The sequence below is a fragment of the Muntiacus reevesi genome, chromosome 3, assembly GCF_963930625.1.
Source record: "Muntiacus reevesi chromosome 3, mMunRee1.1, whole genome shotgun sequence".
In the NCBI taxonomy this organism is placed as follows: Eukaryota; Metazoa; Chordata; class Mammalia; order Artiodactyla; family Cervidae; genus Muntiacus; species Muntiacus reevesi.
In genome coordinates, this window is record NC_089251.1 from 228,548,977 (window position 1) to 228,570,214 (window position 21,238).

At 40.8% G+C, this 21,238-nt stretch overlaps 1 protein-coding gene across 1 annotated transcript; it reads right to left on the reverse strand.

Moving 5' to 3' along the window:
* Positions 1 to 18,382: 18,382 nt before the first annotated feature.
* Positions 18,383 to 19,512, reverse strand: RPRM (reprimo, TP53 dependent G2 arrest mediator homolog). Its single transcript, XM_065927848.1, has one exon. It carries the CDS (start codon positions 19,319 to 19,321, stop codon positions 18,992 to 18,994), a length of 330 nt encoding a protein of 109 aa, XP_065783920.1. The 5' UTR covers positions 19,322 to 19,512; the 3' UTR covers positions 18,383 to 18,991.
* Between the last annotated feature and the right edge of the window lie 1,726 nt (positions 19,513 to 21,238).

Sequence of the window (21,238 nt, forward strand, 5' to 3'; positions counted from 1 at the left end):
ATTTGGAAAAGACATGATGAAGTCAGATGGTACTACTCAACTGACTTCCTTCATCAAAAAGGAAAGAGGAGAGTTAAAAGGTAAACAGTACAATCTTGACCGAAGGTTTATGAGACAGAAACTCAGAATCCCATTCTTCAGTCATCCTCAAGCAGTCAGCTTAAGACCAGGGTAGGGCAATGACAGCCTGCAAATAGATTGGAAGATGGGAGAGGAGTGGGAACAGGGTCCCTCTCCAGAGAAGTGGCTGTGTGGAGTGTCTGGGCAGATAGATCCGAGTCAATTTCACAGTGTCAGGATACCCAGGATGGTGCAAGTGTTGGGGACGTTCCCTTACTCCTGAGAGAAGATCACAGGACTTCTTACCAGTCTAAGGAGAGCAGGAACTTAAAACTAGGATCCATGTGACTTTCAGAGGCTCTGCAGGGAGGGACCTATATGAATCCACCACCCGCCAGCATATTAGACAAGAGTCGTCTCAGTAGTGGAGAAGGCAATGGCGCCCCACTCTGGGACTCTTGCCTGGAGAATCCCAGGGACAGGGGGACCTGGTGGGCTGCCGTCTATGAGGTCGCACAGAGTTGGACACGACTGAAGCGACTTAGCAGCAGCAGCAGCATCTCAATAGAAGCCACAGTGGAAAAAAAGGATGAGAACTAGATACCACCAGTGCTCTTCCCAAAGCTTTGGAATTTTCTAAGCCCACAACTGTGGGCCCAACTCTGAGGAAAGAGGTGGGGTGTGATTGAGGGGAAGAAATTATTCAGTAGTCCAGAAGCTCCTAGTCTAAGTGGTTGTAGAAAAAGAACATTACCATTTTCATATACTGGAGTTTGTAGAGTGAGACCTGTATCTGTCATCACCGTGAATCGCTCTTTCTTCAAATGCCAATCTCTCACTGTAGCAGTATTCCCTGCCCCCACCAAAATATTTTAGGGAGCAGATGGAGACTTTCACTTTTTACTTTATAAACTTGTTTCATGTTGAACTTCTTACAGCAGTACATACTTCTCCTATAATTAAAAATAATAAAGAAAACAATAATTGACATTCTCCCACCGCCATCCAAGTAAAACAGCAGGGCAAAATAAATCTCAAATGACTTGAAGGTTACATGTTTCCAAGATAAGCATCCCTTTAATTATTAGCTGCAGTAATCATTTGTGTTTTCTGCATTTAAGTTTAAATTAATTGGTCAAATAAAATATAGGAAGCTTTAAAAAAAAAGAATACTGTGAAATGCTTTTGTTGGACCTGCTTCTTTTCATAGCTGCAATTTTCACAGCAATTGAGGCCACTTTTAACTCTGTTTATGTCTGTTAATGACAGAATACAGTCTTTCAGAATTTTCTCTCTAAGACAGCAGGGCAGAATTAATGGCAGTTTCAGCTCTCTTGAAGATTGATGCAGCATTGCAGTGCTTAGCAAAACCATGTGATCTTTTAATCAATCACTGAAATAAATCTATGCAACTGGTGTCAGGAATGAAAGTCATTCTACACTCACCTTCCCGATTCCCTAAAGTCAAGGAAATGGAATCCAAATGAGGGAGGCTCATTGAGCCACACTGCTGAGCCTCCACTCCCAAAGGGATTTCAGATTTGTCACCATTCAAAAGACTCGTCTTGCCACGAAAAAATGGAGGTTGGCATATTTCTCTATAAATATGAAAGTGATGGAGCATCCCTTATGGTCCTGGCTCATGAACAGGCTAAGTCAGAATATTACTGCATGAATCTCTAATTCCTAATGGCTGACATGTAAACTGTAGATGTATCTTTTCATAGGTTCCTAGAAACATTTTGCAGAAATCTTGTGATTCATTCTTCTCACATAAGAGTTAATGAAATTATTTCTACACAGATTATTTTTTACTCTTAAATATCTGGAGGAAAGAAGTTCCTCTAAAGATGTAATTTATAGCCTCACTCTGCTACCTTCTAGGAATTTCTTCCCCATAAAATCAACTCTTGACTTAACCCAGTTAATGGAAAAAAATGAGTGAACCAGTGAGTACAGAATGATAAATAATTCAAAAAGTAATTTAACCTTGCCCTGCAGTGCAGTGGGACCATTACATAATGAAGAAAAAAGTAATGGTATCTTAGTAATATTTTTAAGAGCTTTTGTTATTACACAACATTCAGGTGTGTATTAAAGGAGTGGCCATTTTAATGCTCACTAAAATTCAGGACCAAAATAGCATCTTAAATTATCTTTTTGCCCTCTGTGTCTGAGCACATTGCTTTTCTCTGAACACTTTGTTACTTGCCTTGGATCTCACTGAATATGGAGGTAGAGAGCACAGTGTAAATGTACAGTTGATATGAGTAGATGTAGCTGTCAGTCTTATAACTCTTCTTTGTCTTTTGATTTATATCGGTCAGCATGCCATAGCATATGGGCCCCAGGATGAAAGGCATACCAGGGTCTTCATAGCAGATCAGGGGAATGGGAAAGGAATAGGGAACGAGTGAGCAAAGCTGGGAAGCTAACTCAACTGAAATGTTGGCGCCAGATGGAGCATTCAGCAGGTGTCCAAGTCCCCGTGTCCATAGCAATATGGTTAACTTGAGTTGATCCTGACAGTTATAAGTACCCCAGAACATGTGTTGACACTGTGGAGACATAATAGATGCAGTTTCAAAGGGATATTATGCTCTATGTAAAGAGCATCACAATGTTAGATTGTCACCGCAACAGCTTAGGATTACATCCAGAGTTCCAACTTCCTGAGAGAGAAAAATTCTGGCTGAATGTCAGGGCCAGTGAAATTCTGCAGCAGAAACCAGGACACTGGGAAGAAACCAGCTACGTAGACCAGACAAACAAATGATCTTCAGGGAAAGAGCTGTGTTTCTTTGGACTAAAGATTGTCCAGGCATTACTTTGAGCACACCAGATATTACAAGGTCTCATTACCTAGTTCCCTGGAAGCTACTATAATGTTCTCTAATTGGTCCAGAAACTGAGCAGAAATGAGTGTTTGGTGGAGGGCCTCTGGGCTGAGAAAGTCAAGAGCATCACTTATTAAAATGTTTCTATTAGCCAGATATTTGATATCCTCTCCCAACCAAACACTGTGTTTCCAGGTGCCTGAGAGATCTAGGACATGGATAAACCACACGATTCCTTCTAGGAAGCATTTCTCACCCCAGCAGAGCTTAACATCAAATCATCTCATATTTTTAAGCCTTGGTTTGAAGATGATTTATTGTCATTTCAAAGCATATGCAACTTTGTGTTTTATAAATGGAAACTGGGTGAGATATATCCTTTGAAAGACATTCTTTAAGGCTATGTTTAATTAAACTCTAGCAGTCAGAATGATGGTTTTCTTGGCAGAATTTCAAAATAAAGCCCACTCTGAGTACAGGACATGAAATTATATCACAGCAAGGAACACTTAAGCAAGATCCTAAGATGGTAATGCCAATTACAGTGACTTTGGAATACAAGACTGAGAGTGCACGTGAGGCTGTAAAATTAGGTCAGGACATTTTCGATAACAGGGTATGTTTAAGCGCAATGTCACCTAGAAACATAGACAATTCAGGTCTTAGGATTCAATGATCTTTCTCACTTTACCATAAAATGTAAAACATAATGTTGTTAAGAAGACATTTAACCAACGTTAAATGTATAACATTTTCTTCCTTGGCATAAATGATAAAAAGCAGATGACATGTGGAGACTATTATAAATTTTGCCAAAACTAGATATTTGCATACTGGGAAACTCATAACTAAGGCTTTTATGCCAGGAATCAGACAAGCAGCACAGTGACACAATTTCAACACAACTGATTTTGATTCAGGATGATGAGTAGTCTCCTGCTCCGTGAAACTTATTACCTCCTCTCTTTCTAATGCGATGAATAGAATCAATCTGTATTCAGAAAGGTGGTCTGCATGTCTCTACTGTGTCTGTGTCAACTAAGAATGTCTCTGTGATCCGGAAAGAGCTCTATCCTAAAACATTACTCTTGTTGGAAAAGTATCTTTTAAAAAATTTTTAGGAGGCATGACAAACTATAGTATTGTGGAAAGGTATTTTAGAATTTGACAGCACACTGACAAAAGCCACATATGCATCCTTCAGAGGAGTAACTGTGTTCTATGCAGTGCTGTACAGATTCTGAAACACAGTGTTATAATTATAGGTGTGGATTCTGTGTGTGTTCTCAAGCCTTGAGACATAAAAGTATTACATTTTCTTCCCTAGAAACAATAAAAGGTTTCTTATATCTGATTACTTAGTGTGGCAGAGACCACATCTTGTGCTGAATTAGAAAGAAGATTTATCCATTAACACCTTTCACCCATATAGTAAGGAAACAAAATCCTGTTAAATTCATGAGACTCTGTACCTCAGGTGTCCTTTTGTTTTGGATAATAGGTGTCCCCAATTCAGCTTAGTTTATCTTTAGAGGCAGGGAGCTTAATGTAAGAACTAGCCTTTGAACTTGAAGAAAGATGAGAGGTATGTCTGCACCTGCCTCAGTAAAATGATCTCAAAGTCATTTTGAGTGTAACTTCTAGATGAACCAATTAGGAGTGATCCATTTAGAGCTGAGACCATAAACGTATTAATGTGTGTGTGTGTGTGTGTGTGTGTGTGTGTGTGTGTGGCCAAGACATAATGAAAGATGGTTTTAGCACAATGGGGGAGTTATGAGAAAATGCAGTCATTTGAGTGAGAAAGGAGGACTCAGCCTTTTCATTTGTACCTTAGGTCTAGTTATGTCTGTTAAAATCCTGTGACACTAGCAGGCTTTCTCCAAAATTCCTAAGGCTGCTGCTTGTTCTAACCAGCCAGCAGAGTCACCTACCAGGTGCCTCCATCCCCCAAGAAGAGTTGAGAATAATGAAGTCATGAGGTTGGAAGGTGTCACACAGGTCTAGTTCAAGGAACTCATTCTGGAATATCCAGACATACAGAAACAAGACATTTTTTCTTCCAAAAGCAGTTCACTTCATATTTGTGCAGCTCCAGCTATTAGAGAAATCTTGCTTGTTAAGAGTTGAATTCTCTTTGTCTGTAGCTTCCTCTCCTCCTCACTGTTTCCAGTATTACTACTTGAATTCATGCTAAACAAAAGTAATCCTTCTTGTCTGTGGCAGTTTCTAAAATGTTGAAGCCCAGCTATCTTGTTATCCCTGAAGCTTTATTTATTTATTTCTCTTCAGTGGAAAACACTGCTGTCTCTTTTGACCATTTTTCAAATCTAACATGATTTCAGAACCATTACCAGCATAATTGTTTTCTTTTAAATACACTGAATCCATTTATAACTTTTAAAAAAATATGGCATTAAGACCAGAATCACTCTAAAACTGGAAAAATCTAGAAACAGGAAAGTTGACCTCTTGCCTCCCATTGCTTCCATTAATGCAGACTAAGTTAACACTATTCTTTTTTTATATGGCAATGTCAATATTTCATTGTCTAGATATTCTTCTTGAACAAAACTCTATTAATACGTTTTCTATATTTATTTTCTGATGGTAAATCACACTTTCCTCATTCTATACTTGCACAGTTGTTTTAGGCCCAAGCACAGGACCTTGTGTTTTTCTAGATTAAATTTTATCTTGCTAAAATCAGACTGTTACTGAAGTTTCTCAGAATCTTTTGGTACCTAGATTTAGTCAATCAATATATTTTCCTTCTACTCATCAGTTTCCTCATAAATGAAGACAAACTGCTTCATGAAATGATTGTGAAGAGTGTGTGATCCAACACAAGGAGAGTGCTTAGCGTGGAGACAAATACTTAGTAAGTGCTCAATAAATTGCATTACTATCATTTTGTAAGCAAGCCTTGTCTAAAATGAGTCTTTTAACCTTAAAGTACATTTGTTGACATCATATAAATAAACCCCAACATTTTAGAATAAAGTATTTCAGTCAAAACTATATTGTCACCAGATCTTGAGTAAAAAATTACTGGAGCAACATGAAATAAGTGAATCCTAGAGGCCTTTGTGGAGAAGGCAATGGCACCCCATTCCAGTACTCTTGCCTGGAAAATCCCATGGATGGAGGAGCCTGGTAGGCTACAGTCCATGGGGTTGCTAAGAGTCGGACACGACAGGGAAACTTCACTTTCACTTTTCACTTTCATGCACTGGAGAAAGAAATGGCAGCCCACTCCAGTATTCTTGCCTGGAGAATCCCAGGGACGGGAGCCTGGTGTGCTGCCGTCTATGGGATCACACAGAGTTGGACACAACTGATGTGACCTAGCAGCAGCAGCAGCAGCAGCAGCAGAGACCTTTGTAATTACAGAATTCAAAAAAAAAAATCAAATCTCTATGCATTTCCAAGTCAGAAGTCTGCCTAATTGGACGAGTTGAGACTCATTTTGAATTGCCTCCTAGAGTCATCTGCTACTAGCAAACTCTAAATCTACCAAAATGATAAACTGCTTTGCATTTCCTCTATGTGAAATCATTACTCAAAGCTGCAGGGGTAAGTTGTTAATGACAAATCACCATGTGTGTGAGAAAGTTGAAATTTTCCTTACTGTCAATTCATTACCAGAAGAATTAGCAGGATGACATACTGAAAATGCTCTTGGCTTGTGACAGTTTCAGATCTGGTTCACATCATAGCACAAGATGATTTTAACTATGTGACCTCAGGAAAGTTAATAACCCTCAGTCCCCCATTTCTCACTTATGGGAGTGGGGAAACAGTATCTTCTAGAATTGCAAAGAATTTGAAGTAACATGTGCAAAGTTGCAACTATGATTAATACTAGAGGTTATTATCAATCATTCATATGAATGGATGATGATGACAGTAATCAAGAATTTATGTGATGCCTTCTTAGTTCCTATGAGCAGCATTTGAAGCCATGCTAATAATACAGTCCAATGGAAAACTATAGTAAGAGAATATAGAAAATAGTGATATATTGTATCGTGTTCCCTGATAGCTCAGTTGGTAAAGAATCCACCTGCAATGCAGGAGACCTGGTTCAATTCCTGGGTTGGGAAGATTTGCTGGAGAAGGGATAGGCTACACACTCCAGTATCCTTGGGCTTCTCTTGTGGCTCAGCTGGTAAAGAATCTGCCTGCAATGCAGGAGACCTGGGTTCACTCCCTGGGTTGGGAAGATCCCCTGGAGAAGGGAAAGGCTACCCACTCCAGTATTCTCGTCCGGAGAACTCCTTGGACTATATACTCCATGGGGTCAGACATGACTGAGCAACTTTCACATTCTTTAACTGCATTGGAATCAGTGTGAAAGTAAGATTCTCTTAGAATAACTTTTCTTAAATGAAAACATAGGATAGAAGAAAATCAGATGAGCTTATAGAATGACCTAATATTCTGGTATGTAGTTTCATTAAAACATGAGACTAAAAAAAAAAACAGAAACAAAAACATGAGAATACTTTGGGTTGGCCAAAAAGTTTATTCAGGGTTTTCTGTAAGATCTTATATAAAAACTCAAAAGATGTTTTGGCCAACCCAATAAAATCTTCTGACTTCACTCAGCGTTTCTTAAGTGACTGCTACATGCCAGGTAACCCACACTCTAAGAAGAAAATGACCCTTGGTAGTCATAAAACCTTTCTCATAGCACCTTTCCAAAGTCTAAAGCACTCTTTAGGAATCCATAGAATCGTAAATTGAAAATATTTTTATCTCAAAAATCACTGAATCATGGAACACTGTTAGCATTTTCTTTCTTTCAACACATAGAACATTAAACGTGAATTGAAACTCAGTACCAATAGCAAAGGTTCATTCTTTGAATAGCTTTTCTTTATCTTAATAGTCAGTGAAGTCTTTGTTTACTTTGTAGAATGGAAATCAGAATACATTTAACAAATGCAAAGGATTCAACATAATTTTATTATCTCATACAAAAGGTGAATATGGATTTACTGCAATTTTTAAGTAGATGTTTGTCCAAAAGCTAAAAGAATATTTCAACAAATCCTCCTTTAAAATAGAAAAATGTCTGTTCAAGTCCTCTGCCCATGTTTTAATTGAGTTTTTTGTTTTTTTCACATTGAGTTGCATGGTTTTTTGTGTGTATTTTGGATATTCACCCCTTTTCAGATATCATTTTCAAATAACTTCTCCCATTCAGTAAGCTGTCTTTTCATTTTGTTGTTTCCTCAAGACATTTTCCCAAAGAAGATAAATATATGGCTAATAGTCACATGAAAATATGCTCAGCATCAGCAATCATCAGAAAAATACAAAGCCACGAAGAAATACTGCCTCACACCTATCAGAACTGCTATCATAAAAAGAGAACAAATAACAAATGTTGACAAAAATGTGGTCAAAAGAAAGCCCTTGTGCACTGTTGGTGGGATTGTAAATTACTGCAGCCACTATGGAAAAAAGTATGGTGGTTCTTCAGAAAATTTAAAAAGAACTACCCATATAATTCAGAAATTTCACTCTAGGTCTTTATAAGAAGAAATAAAAACACTAGTTTGAAAAGATATACGCACTCCAATGTTCATTGCGGCATTATTTACAACAGCCAAGATATGGAAGCAACCTAGGTGTTCACTGGTAGACAAATAGATAAGAAGATGTGAGATATATATATATATATATATATATATATATATACACACACACATATATATATACACACACACACATACATATACTTACACACTTTGGAATGGAATATTCCACACACACATGGAATATTATTGAACCATAAGAAACAGAATCTTGCATTTGTGATAACATGATAGATCTAGAGAGTATTATGCTAAGTGAAATAAGTCAGAGAAAGACAAATACCATATAATCACACTTCCATGTGGAATATAAAAAACAAACAAATCAAAATGAAAACAGACTCATGGATATTGAGAATAGTGGGTTGTTATCAGAGTGGAATATGGGTTGGGCCAAATAGGTGAAGGGGATTCAGAGGTTCAAACCTCGTTATAAAATAGATAAGCAATCTGGATGTAACATGCATCAAAAGGAATATGGTTAATGATATGGTAATGACTTTGGGCAGAGATGGTTACTAGACTCATCATGTGACCATTTCATAATGTATGTAAATGTCAAATCACTATGTAATACAAATGAAATAAGCATAATATTATACATCAACTATCTATCATTTAAAGAAACATTTATTATTTATTGAGAAAATATACAAACTTAGATATTTAATTTTTTAAGAGAAATTCAAATAGACCTAGATCCAGATCTTTCTTCAAATAGACCAGGATAGTATGTTATTTCCTATGTGCTAGTAAGAACAAGATTTTGTGAATCACTGTGATCCTCTGGAGGAGAAAATGGCAACCCACTGCAATACTCTTGCCTGAAAAATCCCATGGACAGAGGAACCTGCAGGGCTACAGTCCATGGGGTCTCAGAGTTGGACACAACTGAGTGCCTGAGCGCACACACACACACGTGTAATGTATTGTGCTAAATTGGTACAAAAAGACTAGACACCAAAAGCCAACTCAAGAAATTAGAAATAAAAAATGGTTTAGAAAAACTACCATTGAACAAAAACTGAGTAATCAAGCTATTGTATATATAGCAATCAATCAAAGATTAACCTCAAAGTGAATCATATTTGTAGCATAGTGACTTATATTATTAATTATTGATATTTGGGCTTTTATTTTCAAAGTTACCATTTCCTGGAAAAAAAAGTCAAAAGGTAGGAAGGCCATCATGCCAAGGAAAAGGGGATACATTGCCAAAAACAGGGAGTGGTCTTATATTTGAACAAATGTAACTTTGAGGCCATTATGTATGTTGCAAATGCAGAGACCCTCTACTGTGAACATTGTGTTGCCCTGTGTTCAGATTCAGGTCTTCACAGTTGGAAGCCTGAAGATAAGCCTGAAGATAAGATGAGCTTGCCTGTTGTGATGAGCCATATGAGAAAACACTCCTAAACACCAGTCTGTATGGCTGATAGATTTCCTTTCAGAGCCGTACCATCATCTCCTCTTTCCACAAGTGAATAAGAATGAAAAGGCCCACTTCTAAAGTCTCATGAGGGGAGAAGATGCAGCTAGTTACAGTTAGCAAGGTAATTTCTCCAAATTAGAAGTGTGGATCAGGCAAAGCAGCTCAAACTGCACCCTCCCCCCCACCCAAATGAACACTGATGGTTCAATGTCTATACAGACAAGAAAGTTAAGCCAACTCTCTGGGTTAGGATGAATTTAGATGAAGGATAGTTTAGGTATAGAATAAGCATGGATTCAAAGAATGGTGATAAAAGCATCACATGTTCCTATAGAGTGTCCCCAATTCCAAGGAACTTGGATCACAGGAGAAGCTCCAGGATAGTGAGTTTGTTATATCAATATGAAAGTGAAAGTGAAACTCACTCAGTTGTGTCCAACTCTTTGCAACTCCATGGGCTATACAGTCCGTGTAATTCTCCAGGCTAGAATACAGGAGTGGGTAGCTGTTCCCTTCTCCAGGGGATCTTCCCAACCCAGGGATCGAACCCAGGTCTTGCATATTACAGGCAGATTCTTTACCAGCTGAGCCACAAGGGAAGCCAATATCAATGTGGGAAATGCTAAATATTTTGTTTATCCCATGGAGAGTCATGAAGTCTAGAAGAGTGATCCTGTAGCAAATGAATCTTCTTAATTTTGTCTAGTACTTTATTATATTAAAGCTTTTTTAACATAAAATTTACCATCTCACCTTGAAGGCGTTTTTATGCCTTGCCAGGTCCAGGAAGGACAGATGATTTTATTCCCATAAACAGAGATGTCAAACGATTGGTAGAAATTCATATCACCAGGTACAAGGTGGTGGCAATGCCTGGCCCCAAAATCTAGGCTGTTGTCCAGGCTCTTGGAATTACATCATTTCAGACACAGAGACTCTTTTTTAAAAAAAACTTTTTATTTTATATTGGGGTATAGCCGATTAACAGAGTTGTGATAGTTCCCAGTGAACAGCGGAAAGGCTCAGCCACACATATCCATGTATCCATTCTCACCCAAACTCTCCTCCCATCCAGGCTGCTACACAACATTGAGCAGAGTTCCATATGCTATACAGACACAGAGACTTTTGAAAGAAATTATAAAAGGCTTCTGAGCCTTGCTGAAAGGTAGTTGATAGAGTTAATAGAGTAAATACTTCTAAAAAGAACTTCTAAAAAGTAAGAGTCAGGAGATGCAGATCCCATCACTGACTTCACCACTGGCTAACTGTAGAACCCTGGGGAAAAGACTTACCTTCTCCAGTCTTTGGTTTCCTTGAACAAAATGAGACTCGTTTTAGGCAGTCCAGCAGCATCCCTACCGCTTCTTCTAATAATAGAGTCTCTTTCTCTTGTAAGGACTCCTGGCCTTGTGGTTTGACTCCATGCGGAGGCTGAACTGACTCTACTTCCCCTTGCTTTTCCCCTATCACCACACAGGTGATATTCACGGAGCACACCCTTCTTCTGGCACCGCCTCAGGCACAGTTTTGTTCTGGGATGGATACATGACCCAAACAGACCAGAGTTTACCCAGGAAAAGACAATTTCTTTCTGCTGTGGTTGTTAGGCTGGTATCTATGGTAAGATATGAGTGTGAGCCTAAGAGAATCACTTTTTTTTCTTTTTTCTGACATGTTTGGAAACAGCTTTACTGAGAGATGGAGAGAGTGGAAGAATCTGATAATATCACATATCAGCTTTTCAGACAGCTGAAGCAACCTGTATCCTTGGATGTAAGAGTCACACAGGTCAGTAAATTTAGTTTGTTTTTAATTAGTTTGAATGGCGTTCATGTTTGTTGTCACCCAAAGAGTCTTAATTAATCCAGCTCATTCTTTTGCTTGATCATTTAATGAATTTAGAGGATATTTAAGTTGCTTAAAACAAGGAGAAAACATTTTCTTAGAAAGTTCATCTATGGAAGTTAGGGAGGGAAATTCACACTTGATCCTTTTGTTTATCACTCATTGAACATTCCTGGTAGGGGCAGGGAATAAAACACTCATTTCTGACCTGAATTTGTAGAAAAATACAAGTATTTTTCTCCAGAAATTCATTTGGAGTGTTTTCTTCAGTCCTTCCACATTCATGCTCATCTCGAGCTTCAGGATATAATGTACAGTGAACCCTGTGTGTGCTGCCTAAAGACAGGGAAAAGTCAAACTGAGTAGGTCACGTCCTCTGAATCAATATAGAGAAGAATGGAGGGTACTTCATCTGTAAGAGGAAAAGTTACAAGTGTGCGTGGTTCATACAGCTGGGTCTCCAAGGACAAATGAGCAGAAATCAAGCAGAAGACAGGATGGAAACATATGAGAAGGCCCCTTTAAATTCCATGATGCTTTGTACTCAACTTTCAAGATGTAAGTTAGTACCTAGTGCAAAGTCAAGCCATAATGGATACTAAATAATACATATTTATTGATGATAAAGATAAGAAGATCTGGCAAGGCCTCTTTGACCTCTGGGTATAAGAAAATTGAGATGGCTAACAGGATGCTTGCAATTAGTCCAAGACTTCGCAGAGAGAAATGGAGAAGGAATTAGCACTCTTCCACATTCTTGTTGCATTGCTGAGCTCAATAGTCTTTGATCTTTTTATTAAGTCCTCTAAATGTAAAATTTTCTAATCACTGTTTTGAGAATTCACAATCTTCTTGTCAATTTCTAGAGACTTGATAGGTTCTTTTCGTTTTCATTGATCTTCTTCAAATATAGGGTCTCGTCTCATTTCTCTTAGCTTAGCTTTTAAAGATTTTCAAGCTTTCACAATATATAATCTTTGACTTTTCTGTCTCTTGAGGATTTAGCCTCTTTTTCTTTCCATTTCTTAGATGAAGATTGAACCATACATCTCAAGATATAGATGTAAGACTCCAGGCACCTCCTATAAATCTTACTTACTGGACATTTTGGATGTATTTCTTTGCAACTTTTTCTGTGCATTGGTTTATAAATAGTGTTAAACAAAGAAGTGGGGAATATGTGCTACTTCAATTTAGGCTGTAGTGAAATGGATGTGTTTTCATTGGTATACAATACAAGAAACACCGAGTATGTGCGTATGCTCATGCATGCCTACCTAATCAATACTATTTAGAATATGAACTACTTGAACCCGCTCAATTTATAGGAAAATAAAGCCAAAGAGACATTCTGGATCCCAGAGGGATTCTTTTCCCAAAGCAATCAGACATCTGGAGTCATGGGCTGATAAAAATCAATGACTTTCAAGGCAGTATATCTTTAGATGTGGGGGAGGGAATAAGTACATAATGAGAGAGGAAATTGTGACAGTAGAAGGCAAACAGAAAAAAAAAAAATTGGTAAGAAAAACTGTAACACTGTCTCCCTGTAATTAACCATATCAGGGCACAGGCTTTAGCATAATTAGGTATGTATATTTATATCACTATGACCTCAGAAATGGTAAACAGAAACAGTTTCTTTATTATTTGACTGTTTGGGCAGATCGTATGCCTTCCTTTATGTGTGTTTATCTGTGCCTGTGCTTCATGGGTCGAATAAGCAGAAATCAGTTCATTTTTTTAGTAAGAAGTTATAATGTACCACATACACACGGGTGCTTGACAAAAACTATCTTAATTGAATTATAAGCTCAGAAAATATTACTATGTGATGGAAATCAGTTTTAAAATTGGGGCAGGGGGTAGAGTTTTGTTCCAACATTATCACAGATGGTTTGACCTTCTATATATTGATCACTCTGTGCCTGCATCTACCCACTCAGAAATATTTCAGCAACTGAGCACTTACATGTATTTAGAAAAGGAAACTATTTACCCATAACCCCTTCAAAATATATATAAATAGTCAAATAAATGAAAACGTAAGTTATTTACTCTCATTTACTATGTGTTGCTATTTGAGTTGGATGTAAGCCACTTGTCTACAATCTGAGGTGTATTTTTAAATGCATTTACTTATCCTTACAATAATAGTCCTCATAAAAACTCTCCTCTGATATATTCTGAATTTCTCAAATATAAGTAATAATTTTAAACTATTCTGTTGTGATCACCAGATATGTTACATGACTTGCTGATAATATTACATACTTTGACTTTTTCCTGAATTTTTAAATCTAAGTTAATGCTATAAAATTAATCTTGGACTCTTAAACAGTTTAAGCATTTGAACAATACAAAAATATCTGGAAAGGACAGTGTGATGTTGGCCATGGAAGCAGATAACCATTGAGCCTTTAAGTTCAGACATTAGGAAACAACTCCTATTGTTGGAGCAGACTTGAAAACATATCCCATTTGAGCTATTGTGCACATATCTAAATGGGATGTGGCAGGTGGGTGAAAGATTTATTGATTCCTGTTTGGGGTATTGCTGTAGACTTACTGCTTCAGTGGGCTTTCAAATGGGGTTTGAGTCTTACAGAACAAACTGAACCCTGGAATCCTTTTCTGACATTGCAACCCCCAAAGTGACAAGTCTAATAAGCCAGGGCTAAGGAAAGCTTTAAACTGCACGCAGAACAGCTGTTGTGTGCTCTTGCAGAAGCTCAAAGGGAAAAATGCTTTGAGGAGAAAAAGTGGCTGTTAATTAGTCTTTGAACACCCGAAAGTTTCTGCAAACAAAAATCCACATTAGTCTAAGTGTATACAGAGCTAAAGGAACCACTTGCTAATCACATGCTCCCCAATTCACTGGACTTTCCTTTCATTGCTTCCGCCAGTGAGAACACAGAGGTCTGGGATATTTAAGGCACTAGTTAGATTATGTGTGACCTGTCAGTATAGAAATTGCTATCTACTTAGGCCTGGCTGGGTGTCTGAAATTTTGCTTTGGCTGTCGTAAATAACATCCCGTGTTGGTGAGCACTGAGACTTTAGGGGGAGGGTGTTTCCTACCTAAAAGAACAAGACTGGAAAGACAAAATAGATTTCTAAGATACCTATTGAAGTGAGCTGAGAAACACGTTAAGAGACAAAAGAATAGGAAACAAATTAATTCAATAGAATCATAGAATAGGAATGTCCTTTAGAACACATCTTCCTCATTTTAGGGCTGATTGCTCTCAGTTACTTAGAAAATTTGCAAGAAGCAAATGTAAAAAGCAAACTTTCTTACATCATCATCCAGTGTGCCTTTTCCTCCCTCACTCAGAATTAGTGTAAGAAGACATGATAACAGGACTGACTGAGGATCCCTTAAGAAGCCAGGGTGGCTTGAAAATCAGAAAACAGGCGCAGGGATCATCCATCACCAGCCAGCAAGTCTCAGACTTAACACAATAATGTGATGTTATGCTTAGACTTCCCTCAAGCAGGCCTAAAGTGGTTCAACACTCAAGTCCTTATACATTTTCAGAGAAAGTGTAAAGTCATAGCAACAATCTTAAGAAAAATAACATTTATTAACAATTGGCTAAGCTACTTAGGTAGTGGCCACCCAATTAGGCTCGGAGGCATCTGGGGCTGTCTGCACAGCCTGAGGGGTTACAACCCTGCTAATCCACTTGCTGTGTCTCACGAAATCCTCTCCCTGTTTCTGCTGTATTTCCAGAAGGGTTTCAGAAAGTATCAGATGCCTCCCCATGGACCATCTGCCAGAGCCAGCGAGTTTTTACAGGAAGCCATCTTTCTGCCTCTCTCTCTCAGGCCTTCCCACTAATTACTGACCACATGGTGGACTTGAGTGTGGGATGATAAAATCTGCCTGTGTGCATCTATCCCTCTCAATTCCCAATCTCTTAAGTCCCACATTGTTTTCTTCCATGAAACTCAGAAAGTGACTTTTAAAACTTACTTTCCTTGCAGCACACCTGTAAGAAAGGATCAATGCCCATAAACACTAGGCAGGATTTAAAAGTTTCACTTAATGCATTTGATAGGATCAAGATAAAAGACAATCAAAGGCAGAGTAAGACAGGGAGCGGTGTGGGGCCTGAGAAAGTGGTTGCCGTGTGGCCATCAGGGAATAGGGAGTGTAAAAAGCTTCTTGCACACACTGCCTCATCTATAAAAACCAGAATTACTTGGCATCTAAGTAACAAATGGATCTAAAGGCTGTAGAGAGGAGCTGTTGGCAGGAAATGGTCCCCAGGGCTAGGATATTTTCAGATCATGTGCATTTGCCTATAATGCATAGATCATGGATTACAGAACTCTGTTCACATAACTTTTCTATTTAAGGGCTAAATTTTGCAGGTTCTGATTTGTCGACTATCACAGTTTCTGGTGGTTAAGGCAATAAATCTGGATAGTTAAGGAAAAACTATAAATTTGGATAGTTAAGGAAAAACTATAAATTTTGCCTTTCAGATGCAAGGAAGAGGAAAGTGCTGTGAAGAAGTATTAAGAGGAAAAAGGATGGAGAAAGACCACAGTGATAGTAGAGATTTAAGAGCATTAGTAGAGGAGAGAATAGTAGGGGGCCTGGTAGCTGCTCCCCCCTCCCAATTTTCAGGAATTTGGCTTTCAATAGAAAAGGCTCTTCTATACAAATGCAAACTGACCTGCAGGTTGAGACCTTTCTGTGTCTGAAACTCACCATAAGCAGATAACTTGTACACAGCAGAGCACAGTGGAAGATTCCTACACACTCTTGGTAGGAATCTTGGTAGGTTGGTTTTTGATCCCAAATCAGTTTCCACACTGAGTTTAATTTTAAATGTCTGGTTTGTCCATGAGTGAACTGGTTGTTCTGCTTTCTTTGAAACATGGAGACAGCAGATTAACTTGGTGCCACAGAAGCCAGCTACAGAATAGAAAGTCTCCATTTCCTATCTTACTAACAAAGTGCCCTCCATGACTCACTCTTGACTACATACATGTTGCCCCTGCTCCCCTGCCCAGACAGAAGAAAACAAGCAAATGCTTACCTGCTGAACATACAGCAACAATAGGCAAAACTTCAAAATCCTTTCTTTTTCAAGCCTGATATCTATTAGCATTCAAAAAAAAAAAAAAAAACATTCTATGTCATATCCCGACATAGACAACGATTTACTTTGGGAGTGAAACAGATGCCTGAGTAGACAGATGTGAAGGGATACAAACATTTGATCCCAACCCTTCAGACACTTACATTGTTTATATCACTTGTGCCTCTTCTCAATTAAATAGGACACTTCATTGTTGTTGTTGTTGTTTTTTTAATTTTAGTCCACCTTGTATCTGCTACAGTGAAGCCTTTAATTGCTATACCATAGTAGAGGATTCTTTATATTCTTGAAAATATTTAGGATCCTACCCCAGGTGTAAAAACAAACTGCTCAAAAACTGTTGTCAAGTTTCAGCTCGAAGCTATTGTATCCTTTGGGTTATTTTCATATTCACAGTTTTCCAGGCTTTTCTTTCCAAATCCCCTTCAATTTCTGAGCCCAAAGACCATCTGTAGCTCCTCTCCGGCCAACTTCCAAGTTTGGGTTACGCACATCTCTGACATTCAGAACCTCGATTAACTCCTCTGAACCTTTTGGCTGGGCCTGGGACTGATTACCCAGGTCGCGTTTATCTTTGAATTTCGCCCTTCAGATATAAAAGGTAATATGACAAAGACAGTATACGTCTTGTTTTAGTAATAATGGTGTACCCTGGGGAGAATCAGCGTCACTCTGTCACTCTTTACTTTAGGAACTACTTTTCCTCGTCTTTTTTTTTTTTTTTTTTTTTTTGTTTTGATCAGGATCCTGACGCCTGCTTGCTGACGTTGGTCAGGAGAAGATGCCCTCCCTGAAGCCTAGCCAAGCCGTCTCTTCCTTTCATTAGCGGTGTAACCCTGTGTTCCCCCCGGAGCCCTGCACGGAAGTGTAATCTTCCCGCGGGGGCCTTCCGTTTTCTCGCCTGGCTCAGAGCACTGAGCCTAAATGCAATATAAAATATTAACTGAAAGGGAAAACAAAGGATGCTGCCTCCAGGACGGCTCCAGGGCCTGAGGCTTGGCCAGGGCACTCGTCCCTGGGCCTCTCTGCCTCGCTGCCACCCTCGTGCCTGCGTAGGATCCCCGAGTTGAATCGCAGCTCGCCAAAGCGAATTCCACCTCGGACTGGTAACCTGACCCCTCAGCGTCGCCCGTTCCCTTCGGCCCGGAGCGCAGAATGACCACCAGGAGGCCAGGAACAAAACACTTAAACCTTGCATTTATTAAGGAAATTTTAAATAAGGAAGGGAAAAAAATGTCAAAACGGTTTCACGAATGTCAAGAGCACTTTTGTGGTGTAAACCGTGCAGTCACGAGCTAGGAGTTCCATTCCGATCTTTGCCCCGGGGCCAGCTGGAGTGCCAGTCCCCAACACCCCGGAACCCCCCCCCCCCAAAGACCCAGTTGGAAATGCAATAAAAGAAACAACTCACCCCATTCACATTAGCAGGCTCCCCTTCCCCCCACCCCTTCCCCTAACACAAAACTCTAACCCCCAGGCAGGGAAACAGGCCACTAGGGCGGAAAAAGACTTGTCAAATATTCGTATTCAAGCAAACACACACAATCCCTTAAACGGCACGTTACAATCAATCAAAGGTATTTTATCGTCTGTCCTGCCAGGGCTGCAAGGAGCGGGAGGGAATGGGCGCGAACCTGGCCACGGTTTGCGTGTCCCCGTTAGCTCGGTTAAGTGGCGTATATGCGGGTCACTTTTCCGGTCACCAGGCAAGAGATGCCGTTGGTCTCTGCCTGCCCGCCCTCTCCACTGCCCCCCCGAGCTTGGCCCACCTGCGGGTGGAAAGGGGCTTTGGCCTGGGTCGCTGTCCCCGCATTCTGCGCCAGTGGCAGCTTCCAAAGTTCTGCGCCCTATTCGCCTTCTCTGGCCACTTGCTGCTGAGTCCAGAGTCAGGGCTCTCTTCTCCTACTGCCAGGCCTGGGGACTTTCAGAGGGCGAGCGATAAACGGGTTCGCTTCATCCCGAAAGGCAGAAGTCGAGAGAAAAAACTGACTCCGACAGGTTCGCTTCGCCCAGGCTCGCATGGTGAGGGGGCGCGGCCGGGCTGGCGAAGTGGGGAGGCGAGGGGCGGCTGCCGCGGGGGCCGGGGACCGGTCAGTAGGGCCCCACGACCACCGCCTCCACCTCCTTAGACGGTCTCCGGTCCTTCACCAGGAAGTTGATCATGCCCTCGGACTTGATGAGAAGGTTGCAGCCCAAGAAGAAGATGCCGAAGACCACGGTGAGCGAGAGCACGCACATTACGGCGATCTGAACCACGCGCATGATATACAGGCTGCGCTCGTCCGGGCCGCCCTCCGCGAAGCCGTCGTCGGTCACCACGGACGCCTGGGTGCAGCAGCGCACGGCGCGCTCCAGCGCCTCGCTGCTGTTGGCCAGGAACAGGCCGGCCACGTCGGTCTGGTTGCCCGGCGCCGGATTCATCGCGGGCGGGCGACTCGGGAGGCGAGGGTCCGAGGGGTGGGAAGGCGGTGGCGCGGCAGAAACAGGTGAGCTGAGCGCTCACTTGGGGACTCGCGCGCGCGGACCGCTCGCTCGCTTCTTTCCAAAGTACCCGGCTGGTGGGAGTTTCGCCGGAGCCTTCCCGCCGCGCGCCTCAGTCTGGCTGCTCTGCGCCGTGTGCTTCTGCCCGGGCGGTGCTCGTTCCCGGCGCTCGCTCGACTGGGGGCTGTTGGAACTTGGCGGGGCTGGGCCAGCCGGGCCGTGGGAGGTGCGGACGGCGGCGGTGGGGCTGCTGCTCCGAGCGCATAGCGGCCCCTGCTGGCCGCGCCGCTGCTCTGCGCCCGCCGCTGCTGGGCGCTGGGGGGAAGGAATGGGGCGAACCCCTTGCTTTTTCTCGCTTCGCCTCTTTTCCTACTCCAAGGCTAGGCAGAGATCGCTTTTCTGGCTTTTCTGGCTTGATGGATGATTGAAGAGTTTCGGGTGGGGGAAGGGTTGCGACCAACTGAAAGTTTCCTAAAAACTGGGTCACACAAGTGTCCTTGGCCTCCCGCCCCTCTCACCTCCGGGAGGTGGAAAGTGGCGATGAATCGCAGGTGCCAGATGGTGCCAGCGAATACACGGGCCCGCCGCCTGTGCCTGACTTTGTACTCGCTTGCGACGAGCCGGGAGGGAAGGAAGAAGAGAAAGAAAGAAAACGAGGGAGAGAGGAACCGATTGGAAAACAGAGGAAGGCAGATTTTATAGAGACTCTTGGGGCAAAAGAAGAGGGTTTAGGGAAAGAAGGGTTCTTCTGTGGCCTTTGTGGTGGCCAGGAACAGGGTCACCTCCCTGGTAAGGGAGGGGAAGGTGGACAGAATGGCTACCCTTGTAGTCTCAATTGCAAATGAGTTTTTGGATGTGCTTCCAATGTTTTTCTCTGCTGGCAGTAAATCAGTTGTTTAAGGGAATTGCTCATCAGCACCCATCACCTAGAACACTGGCCAGCTCCTGGAAGATCTCCCCATTTTCCGTAAGCTGCTGTATTTCACCCTAGTCATTTTAAACGAAGCTACAGATGTTTAAAGGGCCTGATTGAGACTTCAGTCCATTATGATTCTGCTTCTGGTTTCAGTGAAATGTTACAAACCTGTCAGATTGTTTCTTGAGCTCTAGAAGAATACGTCAGGGTTTTTTTTTGTTTTTTTTTTTTAATCTTTTCTACTCTTTTTCTTCCCCTTCACCTCTCCTTCCTCTCTCCCTTCCTTTTTTCTTTCTTTTAACTGTAACAGCTGGAAACCAGTAACTTGAAGCCCAGTTCAAACTTTTGATAGAACACATTTATTAAATTTCTATTAAAACAGAGTAGCTGTCCTGCCATTTTCAGCTCTATTCTCAATTCCATTATATTTGCTTGTTAAACCCTCTGATTTTTGTCTCCCCAAACATTATTTACTACATGTTCAAAGCTTTCCTTAAATGTTTTGTGCTACCTTGTAACCACAATAAAATAGAGTGAACTGTATTTTAGTGAAGAGTTTTCAACTTTGGGATGTTGATTGTATACCAGCTTCAATATGTTTAGATGCTTCTAAGTAGCTAATTTTATTTTGGAGGGCTGTTTCACAGCTGAAGACCTAGGCTTCGGCCTCATCCATAATTCATCTGGTTTATTGCTCTAGTTTCCCATGGTTATAATTGCCCTGAAGATTGCTCCAGTCCCAATAATTTCTTCTTTGGGCAAATTTATTATTTATTGATTGGAAAAAAATTATTTAAATCTCACTATACATTCAGCCTGTCTTAGTTAATATGGGTGGTACTTAACAGTAAAACTTAATGCATATGTGAAAAATTATAGAAGAATTTAAGATAATATAAAGCAATACTACAATGAATGGTGGAGGCAAGTAGTTAGAATTT

Coding starts and splice junctions, on each gene's coding strand:
- RPRM (XM_065927848.1), bottom strand. CDS start 19,321: ATGAATCCGGCGCCGGGCAACCAGACCGACGTGGCCGGCCTGTTCCTG.